This window comes from Rhinolophus ferrumequinum, chromosome 2 (genome assembly GCF_004115265.2).
Source record: "Rhinolophus ferrumequinum isolate MPI-CBG mRhiFer1 chromosome 2, mRhiFer1_v1.p, whole genome shotgun sequence".
Classification (NCBI taxonomy): Eukaryota; Metazoa; Chordata; class Mammalia; order Chiroptera; family Rhinolophidae; genus Rhinolophus; species Rhinolophus ferrumequinum.
Window position 1 is genome coordinate 49680228 of NC_046285.1, and position 22757 is coordinate 49702984.

Here is a 22757-nt window from a genome sequence, read left to right on the forward strand (position 1 = left end):
CTCTTAATCTCATGGTCCATTAGTAGTAGATATATTTTTTGTTGAGCCAAACCTGTTCTCAGCTAGCCGTGTGTGTGTGTGTATTGTGTGTGTGTGTGTGTGTGTGTGTGTAGTTATGGTTATCTTAAATGATATACCAGTTTTCATCAGGCAAAGCACTAACCTCTGTCTATTCAATTCAGTCAGTCCTCAAGGGTCACTGCCACTGAATAACTGAAACCTGATACCCCTCAGTGAGCAAGTTCTGCTCTCTTAAAAGGCAGACAAGATTTTTTCCATTCTGTACTATGTATACTATATCTACTATGTACTACTGAAATTATTAAAGCATATTTTCAACTAATGATCATAGGTTATTCTTAAATCAATCTAAATCAACTTCTAAACCACCAAAACCCCAAAGACAACTTAGAGGAGTAGCTTAAACATCTCACCTCTTATGAGTTATTTTACTGAAACTGGGAGTGGGGAATGAGATCTTCTAAAATTCTCTTTACTCCCCAAATCCAATTAGAAATGGAAGAACAGTACAACCCCAAAGACATACAACAAAATAGCAAAGTAATCCAGAGCAGTAACACCACAACATTTTGACCATCTTAGTTATTGCTAATATTCCACCCTCATTGTCACTTCCTTTCATTCTTCAGGATTTTCAGTGTCTCCCAATTTTACTTTCACATATTACCAAATCATCATTTTTAAATGGCAAGCTTTTGTACTGTGAGCGGCCGACCAACGACTGGCGACCGGCTGCCTCAGCCAGGGGGGAGCGCAAGGCTCGAAATACCAGCATGGGCCAGCGAGCTGTGTCCTACACAACCAGACTGAGAAACAATGGCTTGAACTGGAGAGGGGAGGAGGAGGAAGAAAGGGGGGGTGGGAATGGCAAGCTTTTGACAGTGCCAGCACACGAAATTCACTGTAGCATAAGCACAGTGCAGTAAGTGATGCTCGGCACTGTGACCCTGAGTTTTAGACAAGGTATTTCTCTCACGTTTACTAAATATCAAGCAAAGAAGTATGTGATCTTTTTTAAAGAAAGATGTACATCAAAATATTTTTAAGTTAGGGTTCAGTTCTGTGGAAAATAGTTTACCCAGAATTTGTAATTCCCTGGGAATATTAAATATTAATACATTCTTTTACTAATTTTCTTCTTCATTTTTCTCTTAAGTACTATTCTATATGTCTATTCCCCATCTTATAATCAGTCCTTCATCTTCAAAGCCACTTCTTCCGCAATCGAGTTACCATACAGGACAAAGTATAAGTACCTAGTATATCTATTTCTCTGTTGCTTTTAATTAAATTTTCCTCACTTTTTATCATTTAATTTTAAATCTTTTTGATACCAAAATCACAAATCTTTTCTGGGAACCACTGGTACATAATATATTGCCAGGAAAGGATTCTCTATATAATTTATAATCAATTTGACTTGTGGAATATGCTCTTCCTCCTTCCTGAGTTCGGCACAACTTTGAATAATCAATTTCTATTCAGACCACCCTAAGTGTTATAACAAGCAAACTCAGTTCCTTTCTTCAGCACCTGATAAAGAGATCCTGGCGTATCACAAGTACTACTTGCTGGGAATGAAAAAAGGAGATACATTTCAAAACTAAAAAGTACCCTGCTCTATCCCATTCAATTACTAAGGAGTTCGAAAGGCCTATAAAATGTACACAATACTGGATTAAGAGAATATTGTTATATTTTACTGAAAAGGATTCTTAGAGTTCATCAATGTTAACAATCCTCATGAAACCTTCTGTGGTGGAAAATGTTATCTCCTAATCAATCAACGAGCAGGTCAACAGCAAACTCAGGTGATAAATACCTCATTTTTCCAGAAACTTCTAGTATTAAGACTTACGATTTACACAATCACCTTGGACTCTTTAAAGTATATATGGAAATCCCCTGAATAAGAATCTCCAGGGATGGGACCTGGGTATTTATAAATGGAAAAGCTCTAAATGTGACTCTAATGCAGAGCCAGGAGGGAAAACCATGAATGCATGGAAACTGAATTAGGTCTACTGAGACTTTTCATACATTTCTAGTAACTGTAGTTCCCTGTAGTCCTAATCCACAACAAGACAAAAACAGATTCAAGGGGGAAACAGAATGTGATGTCAAGTGGCCACATAGGTATAGCAATGTAAAAATGAATAGCATGTCATTAAGGAATGAGACAGCTAAGCTATTATAAGCAGTCAAAAACCAAAATCTAGCAGTCAGGAATTTTCACGTTTAAGGGGGGGAAAGCCCTAATACATCAGTCTCCCAGACGGCTTCATTACAATACAAGTGGGTTTGTAGCTTTTTCTTAATGTTTACAACATCAACCCTAAGACATTAAAAACTGAATCATGTTCAAATACACTATATTTAAAAAGAAAACCCATTAAAGATTTCCAACAAAGTAGTTAAAATAAAATTAAATTTAACATTTAAAAACAGAGACAAGCATTTATTACGTGAAAAAATTTGTATAAAATAGCTTATTACATGACAGAATCAAATAACTTGACCACCCTCTTATTCTAAAGACATGCCAAATGTATTCTGGCAATTTTCAAGTATCAAATGTACCTTACGAAGACTAGGCTTTGCCATATGTCAAAGGCTCAAACAGCAATTACTGCTTAAAATCCATGGCAGCTAAAGATGACCTAACAATGTACTACTTACCACAAAGTTTATCTTGAAAGGAGCCATATTTATATGGGTATATAAGCTCTGATATTTTTACTAAAAGTCTATCACATTACTTTAGTTTTAGACAGATCCCCAATCTAACATGACACAGTGGTGACATACATTCAAAATACTCCAATGGCAAAATTCAAGATTTGGGAAAGGGGTTGGGGGAGAGTGGAAACCTCTGGTATAATAAATTGTAATTCTTTGAGAAATTTCAAGACATTTTTAAGGAATTTAAAACAAGCAACACCATTGATTAATAAACACAAGATAAGCTTTTCTTGCTCTTCATATAAAAGGGTAGGAAGAGTTACTTTAATGAAAAACCAGAAGTGTAAGTTTTTAAACATATGCCTGAGAAAATATAAAATAACTCACTTGTTATGCCTCAAAGTTCTAAGACTCCAGACACAAAAACCATCCACCTGGAGATTGCAGACCTGTGTTAAAAACAGTCCACAACCACTCTCCGTCGGTACATGTTAACATGTCAGAACAATTTAAAAACTGTTTTTGTTATTCTCACACCCGTCTGCCACATATTATTTCTGGTTATTTCACCATCCTAAGAATTCCCTGAAAAGACTGCCCCAAAGCATTTTCTTATGTACAATATACTTGGAATTGGCCAAATCTATCATCTAGCAACTACAGAGACATATAAATACTTAAAACCCTTAGAAATATTATAATACATTATAAATGAATCTAACTATCTCAAATAGACAAGCAAAATAGCTTAAACTCTATAAAAATCTGATCTGTATTTACAAACACCTAGAGCATATCACCAAATAACACCCTACTAGAAGATAATAATCTGAGTTTTAGTCAGAATTTCAGACTATATTACACTCAAGAATAGTACCAGAAAAATATGGCAATAAAATATCAAGGAAAATGTAGAACTTACATATATTACCGTGTTTCCCCGAAAATAAGACCTAGCCAGACAATCAGCTCTAACGCGTCTTTTGGAGCAAAAATTAATATAAGACCCAATCTTTTATATTATATTATATTATGTTATATATTATATTATACCCAGTCTTATATTATAGTAAAATTAGACCAGGTATTATATTATATTATATTATATTATATTATATTATATTATATTATATTATATTATATTATATTATATTATATTATAATTATATAACACGCAGTCTTATATTATAGGAAAATAAGACCAGGTCTTATATTAATTTTTGCTCCAAAAGATGCATTAGAGCTGACTGTCTGGCTAGGTCTTATTTTCAGGGAAACACGGTATGTTATTTTTGGCCTTGAAACAGATTCCTCATAGATCAGCAGTGAACCCAAAGTAACATAATCAATCACTATTACAAACACTTTAGAAATTAATTTTTTCCTCTAAACCTGGTATTATTCTATAATGAAGAATTTGATTTATTCATTAATATAAAAAACAAACCAATGAAAAGTATCATATAAATTGCTCAGAAAAACATTAACCCCAAGAAAAGAGAAGGAGGGAGGGATGGAGGGATTTCACAAAACATGAAATATAAAACACCAATAATTGTGGGGAAAAAACAAGATTAGTATAACCAATAATTAAACAAATTAAAATTTAAACTATACTGATACACTCATCTTAAGCTACAAAAAAAGCAAAACTCTCATACTCAACGCTGATGAGTGTGTAGACAGACACACCTTAGGTCCACTTCAAGAAGCAATGTAACCGGCACATTTCTGGCAGGAGTAACATTAATAAACTTTTTTAAAAATTCATGCCCTTTGATTCAGTAGTGCATGAATATGTATATACAAATATTTAAGTGCAGCATGATTTAAAATGAAGGTAAAGAGAATACAATTTTCCAACAAAGTAAACTGAATATAATGTGATACATCAAAAATAATTTATTATGCAGCTAATAAAATTCTTATAAAAACCATTAATTACTTTAAATGTAAAAATAGTTTACACCACGTTAAGTGTTAAAAATATGGGAAATCTATCTATTGATCAATCCATCCATCCATCCAAATTTGAAAACAGAAAGGGAATATGGCAGAAAATTAAGGAAATGTGACTATGGGTTATTTTAGTTTCTATATTTTTCAAACTTTTCTATAACAGTCATACTTATCTATCCCAAAAGCAGTGGTATGTTGGTATGTAAATGTTTAACAACAGATTAAGGAGTCAGGGGGTTGGAAACTGCTTATTTCCATGGTATAAATATTCTCACGATGGCTAATTTTAAGCTACCAATGATTTTAGCACTGTCTTGCAAAATTCCTGAAAACTTAGTAATCAACTCTGGCAAGTCAGTATAAGCTGGCTCCAGTACACCACTGAGTCCAAAAACACATAAATAATGATTATGATTTAAATCACAAATGCAAGAACAGCCATCAAAATTAAAAGGTCACGTTATATATATATTATGATCTTTTTAAAAAAGCCTTCTTTACTATATATGAGAAAACAAAACAAAAGATGAAAAATAACTGTACGTAAATACATAGCACAGGCTTCCTAGGAATACCAAAATGTTACATATAGTCTACTATTACTGTACTGATGTGGGGGAAAAAAGGCAAGCCATTCCTAATAATATTTAGTGGGTCACTTGTTTACTAATCCATTCATTCACCCAAAAAATATTTACTGAGGGTCTATTATGCCTTCTATCCCAGGCTCTTAGGATGTAGCTGTGAATAAAATAAAGTCCCTGCCCTCATGGAGCTTACATTCTATTCTAGCACAGGTATCCCACAACCGTTTCCTGATGAATAATTGGTATTGAATTTTCCTAAAACCATAATATTAAAATAAGTAAAACTAATATGAATGAGAAGCAGGGCACTGCATTACCATCCATCAGTTTTTAAACAAAACAGAGATACAGGGAAAGAAATTTTGTTTTTAGGAAAAAGACACGGTGAAAGAGAAATGGAAAAATTGAAAGCAATAGCCCACCACCTCCATGAAGGCACGCATTCCTTCCTCCTGGTGAAGCTGATGCAACCTCCCAACTTTGCTAGGCCACGTTAGACTTTTAGGGCTGCCTTGTGCTCCAGCCAGGTTCCTGCCATAAGATTAGGATTCTAGTTTAGGATTAATCAGTTGGAGACCACCACCTTAATATATTCTCTTACTTTTGCAGGAGAACGTTGTTTCCGTTTCTTCTTTTTCTGTAAGTCTACTGGCTCTCTGATTTGTTTTTTGTCTCTCATCAGTTGCTCAGACACATCAGTAAAAGTAATTTCCTGCTTTACACTTATCTGTTAAAAAAAAAAAAAAGCCAATTTTAGAAGTAAACAAAAGTCCACTGCGACAAAAAGCCACTGCATGTTTAATCATTTGCTACAACCTACCTAGGTGCTCCCATGATTACGTGTGTGTGCTAGTGAACAGTGTTGAAGAGTTTATCAATAGGCAACTGAAAAATAAGAATCAAGGGTACATAAACTGGGGATAAACCAAGATTTTACAAACACCTATCTGGAAAAAGTGGTTAAAGAAGTCTTGGGTAAAGATGTTTATAAGACCTACCAGAATAAAGAAGTCAAGAGAGTAACATCAATTTCACTCCCACATTTAAGGAAACTGATGCTGAAGTTAAAAGCATAAAAAAAGGTTACATTCCAAAAGTCAATAAAATATAGGGGGATAAATAGGATATTTAAGACTTCATGGTAGGCTTTCTCTCAATTTACGAAATACCAGGAAAACAACCCAAAATTCTAAAAGGTAATCTTCACATCAAAAGAAAGGGAAGACAAACTAACAATGAAAATTTAATTATCTTTAAGCTCAACAACACTTTTTTTTCCGGCCTCTACAACAAACCATCACCAAATTGCATCTGATTTTAGGCTGCTGCTATGTACAAGACGTGATGCTAACTACACAATAAATACAGAAATACAATAAGAAACATTAAGATGTCAACAATGTTACCCATCTTTAGATCTCAGTTCTCACAGTTGCTGGTCCTAAAAAAATAAAAAATACACCAAGGTTCTACAACCACTGATGGTAACTCAATTCTCATTAGAACTGGTGGTGGTGCTCAGTTATCCATTCCTCACTGCTACATTTTCAGTCTATCCTTGAAATGATAACACAAGAATCTTAAAACTAAGAAACTTTGAACTCAACAGGCTATGAGACACATGAGAAATTCTCCACCTTTCCACCATGTGAGGACACAGGAGAAGTCTTCAACCTGGAAGGGGCCCCTCACCCTACCCTGCTCACACCGTGATCTTGGACTTCCAGCCTCCCGAACTGTGAGAAATACACTTATGTTGCTTATAAGCTTTAAAAAAAAGGAAAAATCCTTGATGCTAATCCAGGAAATACAATGAACTAATGGCTACATTTTTTAAAATTACACTTTTAAAAAGGTGCAAAAAATGTCATAAACATCTTCCGGATTCCTAGTGTAAAGTTGGGAGACACAGCTGTGTAGAAGGGGTTCATAAGGAAATGCAACATAAGCCAGGTACTTCAGACTGACAAAATAAGGAACTGGAAGTTTTCATAAATTCCTGAAATGTAGGCATTATAAGAATCACAAATCAAGGAGAACACTGGCACAAAAACATGATGTTTTTGCAAATGATTATTCAGGTAATAATTCTTTCTATCAGGTTACGGAATAGTACTAGTGACCACTCTTCATGGCTCCTTTTGGCATTATTTAGACCATAGGACAGAATGGTAAAATTACCACCACCAAGGCTTTGGAATACAGACATGTCACCATCTCTGAAGTGATGTTTACTAAAATACAACTACTTGGGCAGGGTATGAGGGAAGGAGAAATGATAATAGACCATCTAAGCAGCTGTTGAATTGCTCTGTCCTATTTCACAGGAGCATTGAAAAGTAATTCCGACAGATTTGTCCAACGTTATTTGTCAGCTTACAAATTGCAAAGAAACCATGAAAATGTAACATGCAGCAATAAGAAACAGAGGAACACTTTTTAGCAAAAGTGTCAAACGGAGTGCAAGACAAATGCACAAGTAAGTTATGCAATCAGCAGCTATTCACAAACAAGGAAGAGCCTTTATATGCAAACAGAGAAAAAGGTTAATGTACCTGAGACTTTTACTCATTTCCATGTATACTCAAAGTGTTCAAATTAGTACTTGGACTTTTAACGTTGGGAAAGCACAGACCCAAACCCAGCAGTATCAGCGGATCACGGCATTCTGATTGCCATGTCATATCTACCTTCTATATTCATCTAACGTCTTCCCCAGCATCCTTACACGATGGAAGAGTCCTATGCTGTTATGCTTCCTCACCCCTTTCCACATTCCAAGCTGGCTCTTTCCTGCAAGTTCTAAAACATATCTCTTAATTATTCTGATGTTTTCCTCATTTTTTATCTTTATTTTCCCAACCTTAAAGAGGCCTCTATATATTTCCCTTGACTCTGATAACAAGCCCAGAACCCAGAATGATTCTTTCTTTTTCAAGACTTATTTCACTATTTCTGGCCCCCATCTATTCTACTTTTATATTTAACTATTTCATGCACCTATATATTATCTTGATATCTGAAAATAAGACATTCTTCTTTGGTTCAACAGCTATTAAGTGCCTACTATGTGTTAAACTCAGTCAGTCTAAAATAACACAACAAAAGCTTTCAATTTACTGAGATTTTAATACATGCAGAGCATAATTCTAGATATTGAGAACACATTCTAATTATAAGTTCTCCTTTTCAAAGGTCTTAAAATATGTAGATGGAGAATTTTGATGCACTACCCAAAAAAAAAGAAACGAAACAAAACTAATTCAAGACAACAAATGTCAGGCTCAACCCAAATGAATGGTAGAAGGAATAAGAGCAGAAATCAAAGTGAGAGACTTGACATACGGCAGACGACTTCATGGATGAAACAAGAGACTTAAGCAGAACTGCAAGTTGATCATAGATACTCCCCCTTTTATTTTTTTCTTCCAAACCTGCTACTCTTCTCAACTTCTTTCTTCCAGACTCAATAATATTAATAAATGATAAAACAAATGTAAATTTACCTAAAATGTTGCCAGACATATATGCAGTGAATAAACATCTGATTTGGTTTGCAAATTTTGGTTTCCCTTCTACCCCCAACTCCCAAATAAGAAGGTAACTCCTTACAATGAATATTTTGAATTCTTCTTTCTCTTCATTCTCCATATCCTACATCCATATCCAGGGCATCCAATCCACTCCAGTTAATCTTATCAACCTCACTGCTTTAGGGAATTATCATCTCCCCAAAATATTCCCACGTATAAGTTAATATAAAACTGTTTTCTTGTCATTTCCCCAATGAGGGATCTACAATAGCTCCTTGTTGTCTATGGATTCAATTATATTCTCCCCACCTCAGCTTTCAAGAGTCTTTATTATCTACTTTACAGAAAAGACCTAGGTCACTTGGCAGAAGTATCTGTCCTACCAACTCCCCTCTCCATTTCTGGAGCCGCATGTTCCTTTCAATTTTCAACTATAATTTTTGGTATTCTCATTCATCTTCCCATCACTGCACTGCGCTTTCCTCTTTACTCTGTACTACTGATTCCATTCCTACCCATCCCCAAGGTTCTGGTGCTTTACCTCCTCTCTAAAGTAACCTGCCATACTCCACCAGCTACTTCTCTGCCCCTATAAGTTCTCGTGGACCAAAATTCTTCCAACAACTTGCTCTTATGACCAAACTTTTTGAAAGATTAATCTATAGTAAGCATATAGACAAAACTGCCCCCAAATTTAGAGAAATGGTTATTCTGAGAGTAAAAGCAGATAAAAAGAATGTGTTTATCACCAGAAGGAATCTGTTCCAAAATATTGCCTAGAAAACAGGTTGAATCAAGGTGACCACAGGTATAGCAAGTTTTTAAATGTAAAAAGAAAGATATAACATAACTAACTGTACTGCAAACATATTGTCTAAAGAAAGAATTTTAGCAATATTTGGGAGTATTCATGGAGTCCAGAAAAAAGAAATTTAAGACCAAGTGTATTATCTCTCTCTCTCTCTCTCTCTCTCTCTCTCTCTCTCTGCGCGCGCGTGTGTGTGTACACGTGTATTTCCAGAGTGGTTTTGGCAAGAACAGTTAGATGTAACCAGCCAACAGGAAGAATTCGAACTCACAGTTCACCAAACCACAGAGCGGGACGAGGCGGAGGAGCAGGTCTTTCTGTGACTCCTGAGCCATAACCCGCCCTTCTGCCTGACCCACGTTTGCATACAAAAATGCAAGAGAAGCTACATTTGTCAGGGTTTGAGAAAGTCGATTGCTAGCCTTTGATTTTTGAAAAAGTTCAGGGATCCACAGTTCACAACAAACATTCTAGCCTACGCCCTATGATATTTCTCACTATGAATTTGCATTTGGGTAACCATATCACCGTCTTATAATTTAGATAACTGTAAGATGAAGCAAACAAAGTGGTCAAGTTATCTTACCTGAAACAGTGCTGTCCACCCCCATCCTACCTGGAAATTCTCTTTTAATTTCCATAACATCATGATTTTAAGTTCTCTCCTGTTCCTCATAGCAGTTCTTTTGAATCCATCCTTCTAGTATGTATGTACCTTTATTTTGTAAGAGTTTCAGCAAATCTACACCAGTGATTCTCAAAGTTTAGTCCAGGGACTCCTAAAGGTCCCTGACACACTTTCGGGTGGTCCATGAGATAAAAAATACTTTCATAATAATACCTGTTTGTTTTTTTTAACGCTCCTCTCTCCAAGTATATAGTGGCATTTTCCAGAAGCTAACTAACATGTGATGACACCGCAGACAGAATGGATTATTAGCATATATGAGAATCAAGTTATCTTTTAATAAGCCAGGCAATAAACAAATCTGTAAAATTGTAAAACAAATTATCACTAAATTCTTTGTTTTAGAAAACAGGGTTACATTTCATTAAAAATATGTTATATGTTAACATAAGAGGATTTGTTATTTATAAATTAATAAAAATTTATATTTCTCAAGTTTTAATTTCTAACATGGTAAATACTGACACATATAACCCCCATAAACAAGAGGTGTTAGGAATCCTCAATATTTTTTAAGAGTAAAGGGAGACCAGAAATTCTGAGAACCGCCAATCTAGGCACACCGTAACTGTATTCTGCATCCCCTTCCTCTTCTCCATTCAACCTCTTTTAATACAGATGCCTGGGCCCCTCCAACACAATGCATTAGTACAGAAGAGTGTGCACGTGCAGGGTGGTAGGCATCCACGCATTTCCTAGCTCTACGTGCCGCGATCGGGGAGAAGCAATGACATCCAGCACAACAGCACCCAGACCTTAGTTTCTAAATATCACTATCCAAATAAAAGGAACTGGGGCTCCTTGAAACGACTGATTCCAGAGGTGGGGAAAGGGAAAATATATAAGATGACTCTGGAGCATCTTGTGGTGCCTGAAAAAGGACCAGCGCATATCAAAAGGACACAAAAGCCAGTATAAATGAGCTCCTAATGGGCAAAACTGGAACACTGCAACAACAAATAAATCACAGTATTGGATTGTAACTCATAGAATAAAATGAATATCCATACTGACATAAACTGAAAAATATAAATGGGAGAGAAGGTCAGCTACAACTAACAAAATATAGAAAGAATGAGGAAAATACAAAATCATAATTTGGCAAACACATTAATGCAGGGTCCACCGATGGATGCTAAAATCAGCAGGTTAACAATTTGAGGAGAAACAGGATATTTAAACAGACTCAAAGTATCTCCTCTAAGATATGTGTCAATTACAAAGTGAAAAATAACGCCTTTACAGTGGAGAAAACTGGCAGATATCACCTTAACAAAGTATCAAGGTTAATATCACCAGTAATAAGACATATCCACACTTTGTAGTCCCTAATACGGTGCACTGAGCAGAACACAACATCGATTCCGTGGAACTGTGAAAAAATGCAGTTTCAGTGTAACCATGAGAAAACATCAAACGCAAACTGAGAAATTCTACAAAATAACTGACTAGTATTCATCAAGTCTCAGGTCATAAAAGATAAGGAAAGACTAAGCAACTGCCACAGAATAGAAGAGACTTAAGAAGACAGGACAACTAAATGAAATATGGGATTCTGAATTGAATCCTGGAACAGAAAAAAGACATTAGGGGAAAAACAAATTAAAATAACGTCTGTAAAACTATTAGTTAATAGCACTTTACTAACATTAAGTTCCTGGTTTTGATAACTGTACTATGGTTGAATACGTTTTGATATTAGAGGAAGCTGAGTGATGGGTTTATGTGAACTTTGTACTATTTCTGCCACTTTTTTATGAATCTAAAATATTTCAAAATAAAAAGTTAAAAAACTACTCTAAATTTGTATATTTCTAACTACAAAAATATTTAGCACTCAAATTTATCAAATTACATCATGAATCATGATGCATCAAGCATCATGCAATATGTGTAGATTTTTTGTGTATCCATTATACCTCCATAAAGCTGTTTTTAAAAATATTTCGCATGTATATGGTGGTCTACAAATTTGTGATTCCTCCTCCTCAGCATAACAAACTAAGACGTACCTAACATTTACCAGGTATGTGCCAAGCACTGCCCGAGGTGCTAGGAGAAGATAGTTGGGGGGACCGCTGGAGGAGTGAGGTCCATGGCCTCTAGCCTGTACTCTATTGCATTTCATCTTACAATAACTCTGTGAGGAATTTTTATCCCATTCTAAAACTGAAAAAAATAAGGCCCACAAAAGTTAAGTTACTTGTCTAAAATCCCATTAAGAGGGGAAACCAAAATATAAACAAATCTTTCAAATCTAGCAACTGAGATCCTAACTACTGCGATCTGTGAAATTCTTTTTTTTTTTAATCTTTAAGTTACCAATAAGAAAACTAAGACTTGAGGGAGGTGTCTTACCCAAGCTATTAAGTTTCAACACTTGGACTTAAATCAAGATCTTAAATCTTTTAATCCAGTGTTATTTCCATTACTACAACTGCTTAATAAATCTAAATTATCCAAACTTATTTAAAAATTATTTCTGCATTAAGTATATTTTATTTTTCCATATATGAACTACAGTCTGGTTACTACCAGAATATGGAAAGAATTTCTAGTGGTTCTATAACATCTATTACTAAAGAAAAAGAAAAGAATTTTTAAAATAAAGTGGACAAAACACCAACAATAGTTACGTGAAACGAAAGACTTTGAGCTTCAATCCCACCTCTTCCAATTACTATCTGGGCAAACTTGGCTTCCAGAAGTAGTACGGCAAAACAAGAAAAGCATTGGGAGTTAAATGAAACACAATCTAATTCCATAGTAATATTAGCAGTGTTAGGCTAAACAACTAAAATTTAATCATTTGGAACTTTCTTCACCTGAAAAATAGAGGACATGGTCCTCATGGAATTTCTATAGAGTTAAGAGATTATATACATAAAGCATCAATTACAGTACATAGCAGTATACAGTAGATTGATGCCACTTATCATAATAATTTCCTCATCAGTTAATTAGTGCTAGTAATAATATCCAGCTCATACACATCAAAATATCAAATGAGATTACATGAAAAGCACTTTGAAAACCACCAAGTTCTACGCAAATACTTATGGTTATTAATTATTATACAATTATAGATGTGTAACTGCTTAGATATAGAGGATTACCAATTTCTACGGAACATCTCTTAGACATTCTATTATCTAAAACTCAATACTGCTAAAAATAAATTTTTCCTTTCACACCAGAACCTCCATCCAAATTCCCTGTCTTTCAATAATATGCTATATTATCTCAATCTCCTGTCTAAGGACATCTTTTCATTTTCTTCTCCACTCCCAACCCAAGACCAAGTCCCATTGTCTTTCTCAACATCATATACAAATTCAGAAATTGTATTTCATATTTCCTACTCTAGATCATTTATAAAGACATTAAGTTGGGAATTTCATATACTACCAAAGGAAGAATAAACTGGTCAACTTTTGTGAACTACAAATTGGCCAGTATATACTAAGAGCTTTAAAAAATCTATACTGAAGAAATAATCTCACATGACAACAATGTCTACATATAACATCACAGCATTATTTATATGATAGTAAAAAAGTGCTAACAGTCTAATATCTAATAATAGATAAATTACAATACAGCTATATGACAGAAATCTTACTTTTGAATAATATTAAAGACATAGTGTAATGCTCATGGTTTAAGGTTAACTGATAAACATGTAATATGCAGATAAATATACTTTTACAATTTTATACAAACATACAAATACATATGCAGCAAATTTCATACAAATACACACACAAAAACAAACAGAAAAAGGAAACACTAAAATGCTACCAATGAAATGTCAGTAGTTATTATCCTAGAGTAGTAAAATTACAGTAATTTTTATCTTCTTCAGTTTTAAATTTTTTTATATTTTCTCAACAAGTATGTTACTTCATAATCTTAAAAAGATATTAAGTCCAGTCTTAATATAAATCCCTATGATTAATGAAAGAAAACGCTATCATCACCTTAATATACTAAGTTGTTCTAAGAACTGAAACATTAAGCCAGCAAAGTGAAAGTAAAACAATTTCTATAAGTGAAAAAAAAGACATCAAATAAATCTTGATACCTATCTCACATCTCATAAAATCAATTCTAAATGGTCTATTAATCTAAATAGGAGAAGAAAACATAAAAGCATCTAGACGATAACAAAGGAAGATAGTTTCATGACCTTTGGGCAGGCAGAGAATTCTTAAACAGGATACACAAAACACTACCAAAAGTAACAACTTATAAATTGAACTTTATTAACATTAACTTCTGTTTATCAAAAGAGTGGCAAATCAGAGTGGAAAAGATAACTGCTATATGCTATGTGTGTGTGTGTGTGTGTGTGTGTGTGTGTGTATACATATGTTTATGTATACACACACACACACATACATATATACATGTATCAAACAAATAAAGATCTACTACAAATCTGTAAGTGAAAAACCTAATTTTAAAAAATGGGCGAAGGTAAACATGCACCTCACACAAAAATAATATCCAAATTGCCAGTAAACACGAAAAAGGTACTCAATTTCATTAGCTATCAGTGAACTATAACCTAAAATCACATAGCAATACTGTTGTCAAACCACCAAAATGACTAAAATTAAAAGGACTGACAATACCAAATATCAAGAACATGGAGCAATTAGTATAAATTGGCAAAACCACTAAGAAAAACTTTTGACAGTATCTACTACAGCTGAACATAATATGCATACCAGCAAATTCAATCCTAAGTACATAACCAACAGAAAGAAATTGAGTACGTACATACACCAAGACACATCCAAGAATATTCACAGCAGCACTTTACATAACAGCCAAAATATTGAAATAATCTAAATGCCTACACTAGAATGAATAAATTTTGATATATTTATACAACTGATGATTATATAGAAATGAGAATAAACTACTGCTACATGCAATAACATGGATATATCTCATAAACAATGTAAAATAAAGAAATCAGACAATAGAGTAGATAGTGCATGATTCTATTTCTACTGAATTCAAAATCAGGTTAAAACTAATAGACCATGATAAAAGTGTTAGGACAGTGGTAATCTTTAATTAAAGGAGGGGTGCGTCTAAGAGAGATAGAAGAGGAGGAAGGCCGCTGGCACGCTGCTGCTGTTCTGTCTTGATCCGGATACTTGGTTACACAAGCATGTTCACTTTTCTATATGAATGTCATATTCAATTAAAAGACATACACCTAGAGAAAAGGTGTTACAAATGTGCAAGTGTATAGATACAAGGAACACGCTTGCATATAGAGATCTACGTCTATATGTATTTAAGCATGATCCTTTCACCATTATTGCATTCAAACAAATCTAGCAATAACATAAAAATCCATCAATAGGGAAGTGGTTAAGTAAAATAAGGAACACCATTTAATCAGTCAGTAAAATAAATAAGCCAGTTTATATGCAATAACATGAAAATTTCTGTTACTGAATAATGCAAATTTCAAAAGCACACAAATAGCATCCCCTAATTTATGTAGAACAAAGATATTTCACAAACTATACATTAAACTGACAAAACATGTTATATAGAAACACACACACATTCTGTATGTTTGCTCATAAATAAAAAATTTCCACAAGCATATCAATATTAGTTATCACTTTGGAATGAGAGCAGGCATGTTGGAAACAAGGAATTTTTACTCTGTTCTCTTCTATTCTTTTACAATGTCTATGTAGTCCTTTTACAATAAACTGTCATACAATTATGAAAAAAAACAAACTAGACGTCTCTGAGAGAGGCTAATTCTATCATAGCCTTGTCCATGATTTCCATTTGTGCACCACAGACCTAAGTAAGAGAGTATAACTCCCATTCAGTACCACTCTTTCATAAATCCAGATCAATTAATTAGACATCAAACGTCAGACAACTATATTGAAAATGTTAGGAAACTGGCTATGTTATTAATCATCTAGAAATAAATCTTCTATGAACAATTTATGTCCACCTAAGGGAAGGGAGGGTAAGTTGAGTTAAACTACTTTAAGAACATAGGAGGATAACTGAAAAACAGACCATTCTGGATTAGCTCCCTAAAACAACTCACTAGAAGAGATACCTTGATTCATTTACTTACCAGGTAAGTTGAAATCAGTAACAGTAAGCAACAACATGACTCACCAGAAAAAACTATGAAGCAGGATTACTCACTCCATGTTTTTCTGCTAAAATATTGATTCCTATGAAATAGGGCCACTTTCTAAGAGCCATGTAGAGGTTTTCAGAAACAGATCAAAATGGCGGAGTGAGGTGAGCCTCTGTAAAGCTCCCCTGGAATTTATAACTAATCGAACAACAATAACTCCACAAAGGACTCCCTGCACAGCAGGCAGGCAAGATGAAGACACCCACTACTGAATTCACCTAAAGGTGGGCGAATCCCATGAGTGGGGGAGGAAGGAAGGGAGAAGTGTGGAGACTGAGCCACGCGGGTGCAGGACGCAGACCTAGCTCAGTGCATCCCGGAACTACTGCAGCTGCGGGAGAGGGAAGAACTCGGACTGCTAGGGCTCCACTTATGGCCCACAGGGCTGAGGGGGCAGCATATAACATGGATGAACCCAACGCTCACGGCAGAAACCTCGGAGCAAAGATGAGGGAAGGCAGCTGAAAACGATGGTTTAAGTGGTTTAAGCCATCACAGCCACAGAGAGAACGGCAGCCTTAGGCACTGAGACTAGCCGCCCCCTCCCTACCCTCCCAGAGCTCGCCCCGCCCCCACCTGCCCAGTGCTAGAAGCGTAACAGTAGCAGTGTCAGATCAAAAGAACAGAATATTTGCTGTTCTGAGAACTGTGGACCGCAGACACAGATTCGCAGCCCAACTAGTTCCGGCAGAGGGGAGGGAGCTGTGGAAGCAGGACTGGCTGTGGTGGTGGTCGCTGCCATTGCTCTGGGCCACCGCTCACAACTCCCCCCGCCCCTGGCCCCACCTATTTGGGCGGATCCCTGCAGGAGTAAACAGAATTGCTGAAACATCCGGGCTCTGAATCTGGTGCAGGAAGAGCTTTGGAACTTCGAAAGCTCTCCGCATACCCACACGGACACTGCGCCCTGTGACCCAGGCGAATTATTAACAGAGGAGAAGCCCATCTCCCAGGGAATCCCCCCATTGTGTGACAAGCTGGAATAGTGCAGAGAAAACATAGCACTACCGTGTGAGAGAGAAAAAAAAGGCTGCAGTCGGAGAGAAAATAAAACATTCTACAACAAGTACTGGAAAACGAAAGACCTCTTCCTATCAACCTTTTGCAGAAGCCACTCCTGTAGATGTCTAGGAAGAGAAATAATAAATCAGTAATTGCCATGAATAACCAAGGCAACAAGACAGCTCAGAAAGAAAGTGAAGTCTCCAGAAAAGGAACTTAAAGATATGGAAATATATGACTTAAATGACAGAGAATTCAAGATTGCAGTTTTGAAAAAACTCAACGAGGTGCAAGAAAACACAGAAAGGCAGTTTAACGAACTCAGAAACACAAAGAGCAACATGAGCATTTTACGAAAGAGATTGAAATTTTAAAAAAGAACTAAATAGAATTTCTGGAGATTAAGAACTCAATAGAAGAAATCAAGAATGAAATAACCAGCTTAGGTAGTAGAGTTGACCAGATGGAGGAAAGAATCAGTGACATCGAAGATAGAAACCTGGAAATTACACAGATGGAAGAAGAAAGAGACTTTAGACTTAAAAGAAATGAAAGAACTCTACAAGAACTTTCTGACTCCATCAGAAAGAGCAATATAAGAATAATGGGCATACCAGAAGGAGAAGAAAGAGAGAAGGGAACAGAGAATATATTCAAACAAATTGTTGATGAGAACTTCCCAAACTTGTGGACAAAACTGGATCCTTGAATCCGAGAAGCAAATAGAACACCTAATTACCTCAATCCCAACAGGCCTTCTCCAAGGCACATTGTATTGAAGCTGTCTAAAATCAACGACAAAGAAAGAATCCTCAAGGCAGCCAGGGAAAAGAAGACGGTAACCTACAAAGGAAAGCCCATTAGATTATCATCAGATTTTTCAGCAGAAACTCTACAAGCCAGGAGGGAGTGGAACCAAATATTCAAACTATTCAAAGAGAGAAATTATGTGCCAAGAATATATCCAGCAAAGATATCCTTTACATATGAAGGAGGAATAAAGACCTTTCCAGACATACAGAAGCTGAGGGAATTTTCTAATGCACGACCTGCACTACAAGAAATACTAAAGGAGGCTATTTGACCACCATCAACAGGGACAATTTGTGGCAACCAACACATAAAAAGGGGGAGAGTAAAGGCCTGAACCAGAATATGGGAATGGAGAAAGTAAGCGTGCTGAAGAAAATGTAATACTCTAAATACCAAACTTTCTTTTACATAAAATTAAGGGTAACCACTCAAAAAAAATCCAGAACTGAAATATATACTGTAATAAAAGAAGAAACAGAGGAAAACATCATAGAATACCACCACACAGAAATAATAGACAACGACAAAAAGGCAAAGAAACAATGGAGACACAGCCTTACCAAAAAACTATAAAGATAGAATGACAGGAAATCCTCACGTATCAATAATCACCCTAAATGTAAATGGACTGAACTCACCAATAAAAAGGCAGAGTAGCAGACTGGATCAAAAAACTAAACCCAACCATATGCTGTCTCCAAGAGACACATCTCAGCTACAACGACAAGCATAGACTCAAAGTGAAAGGGTGGAATTGACACCCAAGCAAATGGTACCCAGAGAAAATCAGGTGTAGCCATAATGATATCAGATGAAACAGACTTCAGAGTGAAAAAGATAACAAGAGACAAAGATGGACATTTCATAATGGCAAAGGGGACTATACAGCAAGACATAACAGTCATCAATATTTATGCTCCCAATCAGGGAGTACCAAAATATACCAAGCAACTACTAACAGAACTAAAGGGAAAAATTGACCAAAACACAATTATACTAGGGGACTTAAATACATCATTGACACCTATGGATAGATCATCCAAACAAAATAAATAATGAAATACCACCCCTAAATGACACATTAGATGAAATGGACATAACTGACATATATAGAGCACTTCATCCTAAAACATCAGACTATATGTTCTTTTCTAGTGTACATAGAACATTCTCAAGGATAGACCATATATTGGGACATAAAATCAGCCTCAGCAAATTTAAGAAGACTGAAATCATACCAAGCATATTCTCTGATCACAAGGCTTTGAAATTGGATATCAACTGCAAAAAGAAAGCAGGAAAAAACACAAATACATGGAGATCAAACATACTTTTAAAGAACGACTAGGTCAAAGAAAAAATTAGAGGAGAGATCAAAAGATACATAGAAACAAATGACAATGAAAATACATCCTACTAAAATTTTGGGGATGCAGCAAAAGCAGTTTTAAGAGGAAAATTTATATCATTACAGGCTTATCTCAAGAAACAAGAAAAATCCCAAATAAATAACCTCATGTTACACCTTAAAGAACTAGAAAAAGAAGAACGAGTGAAACCCAAGGTCAGCAGAAGAAAGGAAATAACAAAAATCAGAGCAGAACTAAATGAAATAGAGAACAAAAAGACAATAGAAAAAATTAATGTGACAAAGAGCTGGTTCTTTGAAAAGATTAACAAAATTGACAAACCCTTGGCTAGACTCACTAAGATAAAAAGAGAGAAGACACTAATTAACAAAATCAGAAATGAAAAAGGGGAAGTTATCACGGACACCACAGAAATACAAAGGATCATCAAAGAATACTATGAAGGACTATATGCCACCAAATTCAATAACCTAGAAGAAACGGACAGGCTCTTAGAAATATATAGCCTTCCAAGGCTGAACCATGAAGAACTGGAAAATGTAAACAGATCGATCACCAGTGACGAAATTGAATCAGTCATCCAAAACCTTCCCAAAAGCAAAAGTCAGGGACCAGTTGGCTTCACTAGTGAATTCTACCAAACCTTCAAAGAGGATCTAATACCAATCCTGCTCAAACTCTTCCAAAAAAATTGAAGAAGAGACAGTACTTCCTAACTCATTTTATGAGGCCAACATTACCCGGATACCAAAACCTGGTAAGGACAACACAAAAAAAGAAAACTACAGACCAGTATCTCTGATGAATACAGATGCAAAAATCCTAAACAAAATTCTAGCAAATCGAATAAAACAATGCATTAAAAAGATTATTCATCACGACCAAGTGGGGTTCATCCCTGGGGCACAAGGATGGTTCAACATCCGCAAATCCATCAATGTGATATATCACATAAACAAAGTAAAGGACAAAAATCATATGATTATATCAATTGATGCAGAAAAAGCATTTGACAAGATACAACGTCCATTTATGATTAAAACACTTAATAAAATAGGTACAGAAGGAAAATGCCTTAACATAATAAAGGCCATATATGACAAGCCCTCAGCTAATCTCATAATTAATGGTGAAAAACTGAAGCCCTTTGCTCTACGTTCAGGAACACGACAGGGCTGTCCCCTATCACCTCTGCTTTTCAACATAGTGTTGGAAGTCCTTGCCAGAGCAATCAGGCAAGAGAAAGAAATAAAAGGCATCCAAATTGGGAATGAAGAAGTTAAATTATCACTTTTTGCAGATGACATGATGCTATATATAGAAAACCCTAAAGACTCCACCAAAAAGCTATTAGAAACAATCAACGAATACAGTAAAGTTGCCGGCTACAAAATCAACGTACAAAAGTCCATTGCATTCCTATATACTAACAATGAAATCTCAGAAAAAGAAATACAAAAAACAATTCCTTTTGCAATTGCAGCAAAAGAATAAAATACCTAGGAATAAACTTAACCAAGGATGTGAAGGACCTATATGCTGAAAACTATAAGACATTTTTGAAAGAAATTGAAGACACAAAGAAATGGAAAGACATTCTGTGCTCATGGATTGGAAGAATCAACATAGTTAAAATGGCCATATTACCGAAAGCAATATACAGATTTAATGCAATCCCCATCAAAATCCCAGTGGCATTTTTTAAAGAAAGAGAACAAATAATCATCAGATTTGTTTGGAACCACAAAAGACTCCGAATAGCCAAAGCAATCTTAAGAAAAAAGAACAATACTGGAGGTATCACACTCCCCGACTTTAGCTTGTACTACAGGGCTACAATAATCAAAACAGCATGGTATTGGCAGAAATACAGACACATAGACCAATGGAATAGAACTGAGAACCCAGAAATAAAACCACATAAATATGGACAGATAATTTGTGACAAAGAAGCAAAAAACATACAATGGAGAAAAGACAGCCTCTTCAATAAATGGTGCTGGGAGAATTGGATAGCCACGTGCAAAAAAATGAAACTGTACTGCTATCTGTCACCATGTACCAAAATTAATTCAAAATGGATCAAAGACTTAAGTATAAGACCTGACACAATAAACTGCATAGAAGAAAACATAGGTACTAAACTTATGGACCTTGGGTTCAAAGAGCATTTTATGAATTTGACTCCAAAGGCAAGGGAAGTAAAAGCTAAAATAAACGAATGGGACTGTGAAACTTAAAAGCTTCTGCACAGCAAAAGAAACCATCGACAAAATAAAGCGGCAACCAACTGAATGGGAGAAGATTTTTGCAAACAGTACCTTCGATAAGGGGCTAATATCCAAAATATATAAGAAACTCATGCAACTCAACAACAGAAAAACAAACAACCCAATTGAAACATGGGCAGAGGACCTGAAGAGACATTTCTCCAAAGAGGACATACAAATTGCAAATATAAAACATATAAAAAAATGCTCAACATCACTAATCATCAGAGAAATGCAAATAAAAACCACAATGAAATATCACCTCACCCCAGTCAGAATGGCTATCATCAACAAGACAAATAGTAACAATTTGTTGGAGAGGCTGTGGAGAAAAAGGAACCCTCATACACTGTTGGTGGGAATGCAGACTGGTGCAGCTGCTATGGAAGGCAGTGTGGAGGTTCCTCAAAAAATTACTAATAGAATTACCATGTGACCCAGCAATCCCTCTCCTGGGTATCTACCCAAAAAATCTGAAAACATTTATACATAAAGACACGTGTGCTCCAATGTTCATTGCAGCTTTGTTTACGGTGGCCAAGACATGGAAACAACCAAAATGTCCTTCGATAGATGAATGGATAAAGAAGTTGTGGTATATATACACAATGGAATACTATATGGCGGTAAGAAAAGATGATATAGGAACATTTGTGACAACATGGATGGATCTTGAGAGTATAATGCTAAGCGAAATAAGTCAGACAGAAAAAGCAGAGAACCATATGATTTCACTGATATGTGGTATATAAACCAAAAACAAGAGAACAAGACAAACAAATGAGAAACAAAAACTCATAGACACAGACAACAGTTTAGTGGTTA

At 35.4% G+C, this 22757-nt stretch overlaps 1 protein-coding gene across 2 annotated transcripts in view; it reads right to left on the minus strand.

The window, feature by feature from the left end:
• ZNF148 (zinc finger protein 148) overlaps nucleotides 1-22757 on the minus strand; it is a 109396-nt gene that overhangs the window by 26079 nt on the left and 60560 nt on the right. For both annotated transcript variants that reach the window (XM_033130720.1, XM_033130729.1), the window contains exon 5: nucleotides 5851-5976. In XM_033130720.1, the coding sequence (XP_032986611.1) occupies nucleotides 5851-5976 (126 nt within the window). The remainder of the gene's footprint in view (nucleotides 1-5850; nucleotides 5977-22757) is intronic.